This window comes from Diceros bicornis, chromosome 8 (genome assembly GCF_020826845.1).
Source record: "Diceros bicornis minor isolate mBicDic1 chromosome 8, mDicBic1.mat.cur, whole genome shotgun sequence".
NCBI classification, from domain to species: domain Eukaryota; kingdom Metazoa; phylum Chordata; class Mammalia; order Perissodactyla; family Rhinocerotidae; genus Diceros; species Diceros bicornis.
The window spans coordinates 78,221,332-78,234,035 of record NC_080747.1 but is presented as its reverse complement, the minus strand read 5'-3'; the positions used below and the strand labels follow the sequence as shown (position 1 = coordinate 78,234,035).

The window sequence follows — 12,704 nt, the reverse complement described above, 5'->3', positions numbered from 1 at the left end:
AGCCAAAAAAAAAAAAAAGAATTAAAGAATTGCATGTTATCATTTGTAAAGAATATTGGTACATAAAAGTGCTTACAAAGCTATAAGCAGGTAAAATATCTGGTATGAACCAAAGACCAAAAAGCAAAAATAAGGACCCTGGTTTACAGATCTTCCTAAACATGTTTTAATATCTAAGGCACAAAGGCAGTAGTCCCAGCCAGCTGTTTATTTCCACAGCATCTGGCCAAACAATATTTTCCTCTTGTCTTAAAGCAGTACTTCTAGAAAAAAATTCAGGTCTTTCACTTCATTTGTATGACAACACAGCAAGAGATGGATCCACCCAGTGTTGTGGATCCATCAGAAAGATTAATCAGAAGATTAATCAGAAAGTAGACTGAGATCTCAACACTTTGAACTGTTTTTAGATTACCAAGATTAAAATGTAACTGGTCTGCCATTATGCACAATAATATAGGTTTTTTTGCACATAACTCCAAACTAAGAAATTTATAAAAGAATTTCACATACCAATTAGAATGACTTGCAGATACCAATATAAAAAAAACCCACACATTTAATCATCAGATGAGACTTTTTCCCGCTGGAGCTATGGAAAAAAAGCAAACGTGAAGTCTATATTATCTAATTCCTACGTTTTCTCGCCACAAACAGCACCGCCTTCTGACTTCCCAATTTTGTTAATAAAATAACCAACATTCCAGAGACACTGAGCATCAACACTTCAGAGCTACCCTTAACATCAGTCTCCTTCATCTTCTGTATCCAAAGAGCTGCCAAATACAATGGATTCCACATACTCAACGTGCCAGGAATTATCCCTTTCTTTCCATTACTTCTGCCGCAATGCAGTTCAGCCCTTTATTATCTGTGCAACTTCCGAATGCATTCCAGTTCTTCCTAAGCAGAGTTCCAACTGCTCTCCATAAAGCCCAGTTCCAAGTTACTGCTTTTCAACCTTGAATGGTTCCCCTCTGCCTAGCAAATTAAGTGAACACTTCTTGACCTGACATTTAAGACTCATTACATGGCAGTTTTCTTCAGGCACAACCTATTTAAGGCATACAATTCTGAAACTTCGTTTCTCCTCCAGTTCCTAGGGTCTTATCTCCCTATCTTTACTCAAGCCATTTCCGCCAACTGAGTGCCTCTTGCCCCCATCTCCTCTCACCAAAAAAGCGGCTTGATGCTTTAATAATGACCTCAAACATTGGTTCCTTCATAATGATTTTATTTTTCTCCATCCACCTCTGACCCTGCCCTTCTAAGAACCCTCACAGAATGCCTGTGTCTTGTATAGTTTCTATGTCTTGAATATTGTTTATTTTTACTTTTGCATTATGCCATTAGTAATTCATTGGCTCCATGAGGAACAGAAAATGGGCCACAGCTATTTCTCATCTAGAGGCACCTAATGATCTGATCATAGTAATAGTGTCAGTATTCACTGAATTTAACTGAAAATGTTAATACATTAATGCAGGTGTGGAGACAAATCAGTTCATCAGTGACCCATAGTGAGTGAAGGAACTGGTCCGCCCATGAGAGGCCCTCACTGCCCCTTGCTCGTGCACTACATCTGTGACCTGAACTAGCTGTGTCCAGATCATCTGAGTTTACTAGTTATTGTCAGTGAAACTCAAGAACTTGGGATGAATGGATTACATACAAATAACTTTCAAGCAAAGAAAGTAAATATTAGGTGAATTTTGAGATAGGAAATATCTTTTTAAAAGTAACTCCTATTATTCTACCACAGGAAAAATTATCCTTTTATTAAGTTTCAAAATAAAACAAAATGATTTAAACTAAACATATTTTTTTAAAAGCCAACACATAAGTTAATTTGAGGTCATCTGTTTTCTAAATTTTATCTACTAGATTTTCATCTTATGAACACCATTCAAAGATACTATTTAAAACTATTTTTTTAAACTGTAAAAAAGCAAATGTAGCCATCACACGCACACACACACACAAACTATAAATCAATATAACACTGTAAGATTCCATGAAAATAGTGATAGCTTTAAAAAATGCAACCCAATGTATAGCCAAATAACTCACGCAACTCAGCATGCATTGCTGACTTTGGATATGATCACTAAATTTAACAAGGTGTTCTTGAGAGAAACAAAATAAGACAGGTCCCCGGAGCATCCATTCAAAATGGCAGATGCATCTGAACTCCAGGGCACACTCCTCTAGGCTAATATTATGGTTGGCCTTAAATAAAAATTGTAAAATTTAAATATCTTTAATTTAAGTAATACTTCAGAATGCAGGAAAACTCATTGCTGAAGTATGGCTAGCAAGCACAACAGAAAAATTAGAGCCATATAAGGCCTAAATATGATGTAATTTTTCTTTATGTATAAGACCAAAAAGAGTTTCATACACAATTTGCAAAATCTGTAAAACATCTGTTCAGAAGAAAAAGTATTAAATGTCCTGCAGCACAATCTGGAGTAGCACACCTATTTTTCATAAACAGTATTTCACAGTCATTCATCACTGAGTCACACATATCAAAGCTGTCACTTTCAAAAAAGAAAAAGAAATTTGTGCCTTGCAGGTAATCTTTGCTGCATGAAATTGGATTGCTGCAAATTACCATTCACTGAATTCTTATAAAGCCCTGATCACTGCCTGTCACCGTTTGGCACAATCCAATAAAAGTTATTTCTCACCAACACCTCCCACCATCACCACCACCCATTCAGCCTTAAAAACCCACTTGGTTCTTTACCTTATCTTTCTGAATCGATGGTTAAAGTCCTTATGAATATCCAATCTCTCATTAAAATTCCCCCAGTACCATGTCCAAGTTTCGAAGCACTTCTGTGCTTTTCTTTACATGTGAATTTGACATGGATTTAGAATATTAAGACATCTGCTCTGAGTTGTTTTTCTAACACTAGGTAAAAGATTGGAGCTGATCTGTGAAACTATTCTCACATAATTTTTTTAACTACTGACAACATTTAGGATATAGCTGGCTAAGGTTAAGAAGCCAGTGTGTTATTAAAAAAACAACAGCAAAATGAACTGATTTATATTGGGACAGACTGCTTACCTTTGGCGTCATTAATTCTTAGCTTCCCTGTAGTCATATGTTGTTTCTTAATTATAGATTAACAAGAAAATTAATGGGGAAATAATCACTCTTCATCATTCCTATGTCCATTTCTTTCTCAGAACTTGCATCTTTAAAAAAATTTATTTCTGGGTTAAAAAAGGAGAGTGGTAATCACAGATTGTGAAATTGACTAAAAGTATATATGACATTTATGCTGTTTTATGTATGGTACTGCAGGAATCCACATTCCTAGAGTCTGGATAGCAGGAGGATAGGTCTTTATGAATAGGAAGAGGGAGATTGATAAGTTTCTGATCTAACAGACATGAGTTCCACTTCTTGGAAGCAGAGAAAAAAGGTGATCCAACAGATATTTTGTAGAGTCCAATACAAACTCTTCATTCAATAGGCAAGGAAACTAAGGTCTAAGCAGACAGGAGATTTTACTTCTAGGAAAGTAAACTAAATTAGGAAAGTGCAGGCAAAAGTACCAAAGCCTTTGATATGTCAGGCAAAATTCATTCAGTGGCAATGATTTATTCAAACTAACTTGCACATAAAGAAGTTTTATTGGCTCCCATAACTAAAAAGTTAAGAATAAGCCTAAAGTAAGGTATGAGCTTCAGGTAAGGCATGATCCAACAGTTCAACAGAATAGCCAAGGATCCATTTCTCCACTATACCATTTTAGCTCATTATTTCAACACAGGGGCCAGCAATTCTTGAGGCTAAATACTCCCCTTGCTCAAGTTCACCAAAAAAGAAAGCATTGTTGTTCTAAAACACTCAGTGAAAGCTCTGTGATTCACTTTGATTGAATCGGCTTAGGTCACATACCCACCCAGCACACATCACTAGAGCCAGAAGGATGAAATACCCTATTGTCTTGATCTCAACTGCATGCAGGAGGTGAAGTCAGCTTCCCTGGAAATTCATGGATACTCAGAAGGAAACCATGGACCATTGGTAGGAGAGAAGCTGGCAAATGAACGTTGGGGAGGCAGCCAAATAGTCCACCCCATCAGTTAAGTCTGAGATACATTCTGATCCTATATCTGAGACTTTGCCTCTGCCCTTTTTTATAGTCTGTTTTGAGAGATTATGGTGGGATGAACAATATATTTACAATGAAAAGAAGCAAAATGCCACTAAGTGTCCCTATTCCAATTAAGGTAGCAGTGGACTAGGTCTCCCAAAAGGCTCCTACATCTTCCTTATCTCCTCCGAGTTTTGTAATGTTGAGAAAGAAAAACGTAAAGCAAAAAATATATATATTATTATTCCCCAATTTATGAGTACACTAAGTTTTGCCTAGAAATATTAGAGCAAGAAGACACTATATAAGGAAATATTTCAGCTGATAGGATGATTTCAGTAATGCTAAAGCTCCAACTTTACCTTGCTTGTCCCAGAAAAAGTAAAGACAAGTAACTACAGTTGCCAAATAGGAGTAATACACATGCTTCAAGTAAATGTTTTAAACGCCTAAGGGCAGGGAGGAAAGGAAAATTATTCTCAGAAGGTAAAGGAATTTCTTCCAAAAATGAAAGAGAATACTACAGTCCCTAAAACAGCGTATGCTAGTCAAGACATAACATCCCTAAACTGGATCCCATAATAACTGGAAACAACTGAGTGCCGAAGGCAACCCCCACTCAAGAGTAGTTTACTTCTCATGTTATTTATCTCCATACTGTAGATCTTCCTAAGGCTCAGTCCAAGTATGAGCCAGACCTTTCAGAAGAGCCTGGTTAAGGAGATCTAGAATCCAAATTATCTTGGAAATGAAAGATCATCTCATCTAGTAGATTTCAAACTGCCTAGGGGTAGGGGCAAACAAAGCAAAAGAAGTTTTATAACCACTCCCTCTTCCCACTATTACATCTCCAAGAAGAACATGTCTGATTTTATCTATTCTACAAAAATAGCTTCTGGAAAAGACTTCATTTGAACAAAAAGCTCTGCGTCTGAAAGAATAGTTAACCTAAACTTATTTTTCTTTTTTCATATTCTTTTTCTTTTCTTTTTTTAAATGCTATTTTATTGTGGTAAGACGCTTAACCTGAGAACTACCCTCTTAACAAATTTTAAGTGTATGACACAGCATTGTTGACTAGAGGTGCAATGTTGTACAGCAGATCCCTAGAATTTACTCACCTTGCTTAACTGAAATTTTGTGCCTGTTGATTAGTAACTCCCTATTTCCCCCTGCACCCAACCCCTGGCAACCACCATTCTACTCTTTGATTCTACAAATTTGACTATTTTAAATATCCCATGTAAGTGGAATCATGCAGTATTTCTCTTTCTCTAACTAGCTTATCTCATTTAACATAATGTCCTCAAGGTTCACCCATATTGTCACATATTGCAGAATTTCCTTCTTTTTAAAGGCTGAATGGTATTCCATTGTATGTATACACCACATTTTCTTTATCCATTCATCTGTTGATGAACATTTAGTTTTTTTCCGTATCTTGGCTATTATGAATAGTTCTGCAATGAACATGGGTGTGCTAATACCTTTTTGAGATCCTTACTGCAATTCTTTGGATAAATATCCACAAGTGGGATGGCTGGATCATATGGTAGGTCTATTTTTAATTTGTGAGCAGCCTCCATACCGTTTTCCACAGTGGCTCCACCATTTTGCATTCCCACCAACAGTATGCAAGGGTTCCAATTTCTCCACATCCTTGCCAACACTTGTCTTTTGTTTTTTGACAACAGCCATCCTGATAGGTATGAGGTGATATCGCATTGTGGTTTTGATTTGCTTTTTCCCAATGACTAGTGACATTGAGCACTTTTTTTATATACCTATTGGCCATGTATGTATGTCTTCTTTGGAGAAATATCCAAGTCCTTAGCCTATTTTTCAATTCGGGTATTAGGGGTTTTTTTGCTATTGACTTGTAGGAGTTTTTTATATATTTTGGAGATCAACTCTTATCAGATACATGGTTTGGCAAATATTTTCTCCCATTCTGTAGGCTGCCTTTTTACTCTGTTGTTTCCTTTGCTGTGCAGAAGCTTTTCAGTTTGATGTAGTTCTACTTGTTTATTTATTTATTTATTTTTTTGCTGCCAGTGCTTTTTGTGGCATATCAATGAAAGCATTGCCAAGATTAATGTCATGAAGCTTTTCTCCTATGTATTCCTCCAGAAGTTATACAGTTTCAGGGTTATATTTAAGACCTTAATCCAATTTGAGTTGATTTTTGTGTATAATGTAAGACAAGGGTCCAAATTCATTCTTTTGCATGTGGATGTCCAGTTTTTCCAACACCTAAATTCATTATTTTTCGATCTGAGAAACTGAAGTCCAAGAAGGTTCAATCATTTATCAGTATCCAGTCTAAATGCCAAACTTGAACTCAGAGCTCTGGAATTCATTCAACAATTATTATGCAACTACTACTAGTCATTACCCAGAGCAGTCTCTGTAAACCAGACGCCAATCACCAAAAAATGAACCAGAATATCTAAACGATCCCTTCAATTTCAATACTTCCTTTCATAAACATAAAACTTTAGATTACATAAGTCTGTTGCATTCATATCCCAACTCTGCTTACTTGCTATGTGACTGTGGGATAGTTTCTTAACTCTCTTAAGACTCAATTTTCTCATCTGCAAATAGTAATAACATAAAGCTACCTCCAAAGGATTAAAAGATAAAAAAAAAATATGAAGTGCATTTGGAACTGAGAAAATATTAAATATATGCTAACTGATAATATTAACTGAAAATAACTCAGAACACTACTATGTATTCTATTACTGATGTGGCACAGTTGTTTTTCATTTTCAAACTTCACCATCATGTATAAAAAATGCACAGAAGGATATTCAATAGAACAATTATAAAGCTAATGAAGAAATAAGCTGTATGAGATCAATCATACACAAGGATATTTTGCATGACTGTAAGCATTTGAGAGACCCGCATTGGAAAATGAGTCAATGAAATAGCACTTTTGATGTGAGTTCCATTGGGATATAAGAATCTAATGGCAGCACAGGAACAGTGGTGAAAACTATGCAATTTGGCCCTTCTGAATTCAAAATAAAGGGAAAATTTTAGTTCAGCCTAGAGAAGAAATGTTGGCAATGGCTAAAAGATTGCGTAATTTGGGGTTTGAATAACAAATGACAAATTTAGGCTCATAGTAGAAGGTGTAAAGGTAGCTTAACATTTATCTTTAACAGATAGTAATAAGGTTGGTTTTATGGATCATACTATTGATTCTTATTCAAAATAAAGATATATCAAGGGGTTATCCAGAGATGAAATCTGGCTCTGAGGAGTAATTTTTCATATACTGGGTAATAGAAGGCTGACTAAAATTATTTCACATATAAAGATAATTTTAATATATATTATAATTGAGATAAAAATTTCTTGGAGTCACAGTGATGAGGAAATTACATCAAGAGCTCCTCTCTGCTTTAGTTTTTGCAATCTACAACCAACTTTGAAAGAGAAAATATGATAGTTGTATTAATAAAAGACTATTAGCAGACTGTTGAAATCACTTTTTGTAGTTTGCAAACCCGAACTAAGTTTGCACTTAATATAATGTTTTACTTGTGGTTTGCTCTATACATTACACATTGCTATTGTATTAACAGTATTAACAGAATAGCATATAAGTATCACATACCCACACCACACATAATAAATACCCATATGTTACACATACATATAAGAAACATGCTTAAGGAGAATTATAATTTCTTTAAGAATTGCTAATTCAAAATTATTTATTTGAAATATGAGAATCTTTTTTTTTAACATCAGCATATTTTGGTTACAAAAAAGGACTCTATGTTTCTCCTTCACCAATTTGCAAAAGGGTATTTCAAAATTCACAAAAATCTCAATATGTCATTTAGTTTTAATGCTATCAACTTGCAAGGAGACAGGTTGTACTTATCTTCCTACAGAATACAGTATTTCTGCTCTAAGCCCACTAAAGTGTGGAAAATAATTCTGTTCACATGTTAACATTAACCAAGCTAAAAGCACTCTCTGAGGTCATACTGTACCTCAAAAATATCCTGTTTCAGCCTCTAGAGGAAAGACAGGTTCAGAATGCCAAGCAATCGGATTGCTTGAGACTTAGAAAAAACAATGTTAGGACCTGCTGAAGGAGTTTCAATTCTGCCACTACAATTTAAAGTTCAGAAGTTACTTGTTTTAGTGTAGATATCTGCAATGTAATGGTTAATAGGGGGTAAAAGCACACTTCCTTAACCTTTTTAGAGGAGAAAAGATAATGAAGCACACTACTTTGAACACATTATTCCAAGACTAAATGTTCACAGATAACAGTGATGAGTTATCTCCCCTTGAAAGAACACACAAAAATATCTAGTTAGTTGTATTTTTTTACCATTTGGAAAACAATAATTTACCAGCGCCAAACTTTGAAATGAGCATTCAAATTAATTATGGAGCTATCTGTGGTTTGATTTTCTCCCAAAATGTAATGAAGTGAGTATTCTCTGAAACAGGGGTCACTGTTTAAAATCAGTCAGCATTTGGCATGTTTTGTGTTCTGCTTATGCTCCTTGGCAACAACAGAGCATTTAACCAGGATTTTTTTAGTGCTCTTTCTGGGTATGTTTGACAAGTCCTCACTCCCACAGTCTTTTAACATGGGCTTCCCCAGTCAGGGATGCAGATCCCACACTGAGCCCATAAAACAATTAGTGGGAGGCCTTGGCATTACAGTCAAAGACCTTTATAAAAAGCCAATGTAGCCGGCTATGTGAAACCTGACGTGTGGGAAGCCCCCATAAAACTCTTTAATGGAAACTGGGGGCTTCTTCTGGAAAAAGTTGAGAAGTTGGGCCCTAGCTGTATAATTAATGTAGTCATTTAACAAGAGATAATAAGGATTTCAATAAAAATAATCAAAAAGCAATAACAAACTTAGAAACTCTGGGCAAATATTTTACATTTGTAAAAGAAGTTGAAATAACTGCTCTTTAGAAAGAGAGGTTTCCTTGTGCATTGGCAAAGTGGTTTTATTTGTTGTTACATATAGAAGAATTTGTCAGAATGCCTTTTAACTAATATAGAAAACACAGTTAACATCCCTTTTCTTCTTTTTTCAATGTACCCACCACATCTGGTTTGGTTTTGTTTTATGATTCCATTTTTATTGAGATATAATTGACATATAATACTGTATTAGTTTTAGATGTACGGCATAATGATTTGATACATGTATATATTACAAAATAACTACCACGATGAAGTTTAGTTAACATCCATTACCACATGTAGTTACAAATCTTTTTTTTCTCGTCATGAGAAATTTTAAGATCTACACTCTTAACTTTCAAATATACAAAACAGTATTGTTAACTACACTCATCATGCTGTACAGTACATCCCCAGGACTTATAAAAACCAAATTCATAGATAGAACACATTGATGGTTGCCAGAGGTGGGGGGGTGAGGGGTGGGCAAAATGGGTAAAAGTAGTCAAGAGGTACAAACTTTCAGTTATAAGATAAATAAGTCCATCACATCTGTTCCTTTTTTTTTTTTTTCCTGAGGAAGATTCACCCTGAGCTAACATCTGTGCCAATCTTCCTCTATTTTATATGTGGGTCCACCGCCACAGCATGGCCACTGATGAGTGGTGTAGTTCCATGCCCAGGAACTGAATCTGGGCCGCCGAAGTGGAGTGCACCAAGCTTAACCACTAGGCCACAGGGCCGGCCCCCCACCACATCTGTTCTAAAACATCATATAAAATTGTGTTTGAAGAATCTCCTGAAAATTGTGAACAGTGAAAGACAGTGAAAACTTGCAAGAACATACTTTTTCCACCAGTGGCACAATAATCCAATAGAGGTTAAAAACTTATTAATATTCATAAAAGACAACTACTTTCAAAGAACAGAATAAAGCATATAACAGCAAAATAATAGCACTGTCCCCACTTTTATTCACCAACTTTTCCAGAGTAGAAAAAAATGAAAAAATATTGCTAATATAATAGCATGATCCTAACCGTGGTCTTGGGGTGACATTTTTAGAAAATTAAGGTAATCTATTTTTATTGGTAATTCCCATATCAATATGACTGCGATAACTGGATCGGAGAGTTTACCCATAATATATAAAGGGCTCAGCCTATGATAAAATGGAAGCCCCAAACATACAGAAGGAAGAAGGTCTGCTCCTTTTAGCCATGGAAGAGTATGAGAAGGCAAGACAGACAGAAAGAAAGGAAATCAAATTTAAGTGAGTGGCCTCACAAGACCAGACTGTCTGGCCTGCACCTTTTATGGAGGAAGAATGGGGAGGATGAGTAAAGAAATGTGTCTGTTAAAACAGCGAATTTGGTACGAGGCACCCAAAGAACATCTCACCTAGAGGCTCACATCTCAGGCGTGACCTGGGAAGGCTGCAGGCCTCCAAAACAATGTTTTTAAACTTCGGGTGAAGACCTATTAAAAAATTTTTTAATTTAAATAAAAATTTAAATAATTTAAATAAAAATTAAAATTAAAATTTTAAATTAAAATTTAAATTAAAAAAATTCTGTAACTATGTATGGTGACACATGTGAACTAGACTTAGTGTGGTGATCATTTTGCAATATACACAAATATCGAACCATTATGCTGTACAGCTGAAACTAATATGTTGTACATCAATTATATCTCAATGAAAAAAAGAAAAAAGAAATACAAAACAAAAAAGGAACAGTAAAATTAAATACTTTACCATCAGTCTCCCCCCCAAAAATGCAGATTCTAATGTGCTAAGCATAAAAAATAATTTAAAAAATCCAATAAATCATAACCGAAAATTGGTATTTTCATTTATACTATCATTTATATCATTACTTTATACTAATATCTTCATTATGATAATTAAATGTCTTGATTTCAAAAACATTTATTTAAAGAGAGGCAGAGGCAAGAAAAGATGTAACATTTGTCAAACTGGACAATCACATTTAAGTTATTTTAAAAATAATTTTAGAATTATATTTTACAACTTAGCGCAAACTAGAAAGGTCAACTTATGTGTGCTTTTTGCAAGCATGGGGGAAGGGGTGAAAATTAGTTCAGAGAGTGATTCAAAATGGTTTTGATAACTATCTACTTCCCTAAAGGTATTAAAACTTCAATGGCTTTTTCAGAACAAGATTCAAATAACTCATGTTCTTTCTAGGTTGTGGTTTTAGTTAATTATAAAAAGGAAGAAAAAAATATAAGGGCAGCTAAAAACAGTCAACGCCAATGAAAGATGGATGATCAAATACTCAGTTTTGAAGATTTCAAAGCATGGACAGGTGATTTAATTTACAATAATATCTTCAAAGCTACAAATGCAAAATTCAAGGCATTTTATTATAGGTACCTGCTAAGGTTGAGGAGTTCGTATAAATTTTTTTTTAAATGGGGTAAATCATCTTTAATCATTTTCAAATGACCTTCTACAGCAAACCTTCAAATTTTGAATGATCAAAACCTGCCTAAGATATATTACGTGATCATTAGCTTTATTATGTATTATGTATTATGTACTATGAAACAAATGAGTTTCACATAATGTAAGTTTTAGTACTTAAATATATACACATTATGAAATACATTTTAATATCTTATAATTCTAAGAAGAGACAGAGTTTTAGACTGCCTTTTTAGCCAAAATGGGATTAAGGATGTTTTCACTTTAATTAATCTGTATGGTTTCTTCTTCCCTTAATGACCACCTTCTCTGCTTTATTTTGGCCATCCATTCCCATAGGCAGATCCCGAATATTATCACGACCCCTATGTGTTTCATCTCAAAATTCACTTATTCAAGTGGCCTGCTCTGTGGCGTAGTGGTTAAGTTTGTCACGCTCCACTTCGACAGCCCAGGTTCGTGGCTCACCCGTGGTTCATGGCTCACCACTCGTCAGTCATGCCATGGCAGTGACACACATACAAAATGGAGGAAGACTGGCACAGACGTTAGCTCAGGGCGAATCTTCCTCGGGAACAAAAAAAAAATTCACTCATTCAAACATTTTAAAGAAACCATTAACTTTTCTCCTCCAAGCCTACTCATTCAACTGTATCCACCAAAACCATTCTTAGACTTCATTGGAACCTCTAGTTCGTGGACTCCTTGATCCTCTCAGAATCCATTATCTTTCTCCTTCCTTTATATGCTTACCCACCATTAAACCCTGGAGTTCCTCAACCCAGTCCTGGGCCCTCTCATTGTGGCAACTGATGCTTTCTTTCTAAGTGAGCACATTCTTACTCATAGCTTCAATTACCAAATGTCCATGTCCAGCCCAAACCTCTATTCTGTGTTTCAGGCCTGCATATCCCAACCCAATATTACAAAACCAATCATTTGCTTCACCCACAAACCTGGTCCTTTTTCAGCATTCTCTCTTAGTGAATAGGCCTCATGTCTTCAGTGGCACAAGCAAGAATCTAGAAGTCATTTTGAAACCACCTACTTTCACTCCATTTTTCAAAACAACCATCAGACCTTGTCCATTTTATACCCTATTTATCCTTCAAATTTATCCACTTCTGTCCATCTCTCTCATCCAAACTTAAGCCTTTAATGACCTGCCTGTATAA

The 12,704-nt window shown here is 35.3% G+C and overlaps 1 protein-coding gene across 4 annotated transcripts in view; it reads right to left on the bottom strand.

Annotated features, from left to right (window-relative positions):
- BMPR1B (bone morphogenetic protein receptor type 1B) overlaps positions 1 to 12,704 on the bottom strand; it is a 389,790-nt gene that overhangs the window by 224,024 nt on the left and 153,062 nt on the right. The window contains exon 1 of one of the 4 annotated variants that reach the window (XM_058547529.1): positions 11,998 to 12,089. The exons of 1 other annotated variant lie outside the window; for it this stretch is intronic. Coding sequence is in view for 2 of the 3 variants with exons in the window: in XM_058547527.1 (XP_058403510.1) it covers positions 3,080 to 3,116 (37 nt within the window). In the remaining variant the exon portion in view is untranslated. Of the gene's footprint in view, positions 1 to 3,079; positions 3,269 to 11,997; positions 12,090 to 12,704 lie in introns of those variants that run through there. 2 more of the 4 variants (XM_058547527.1, XM_058547528.1) reach the window with 2 other exon arrangements.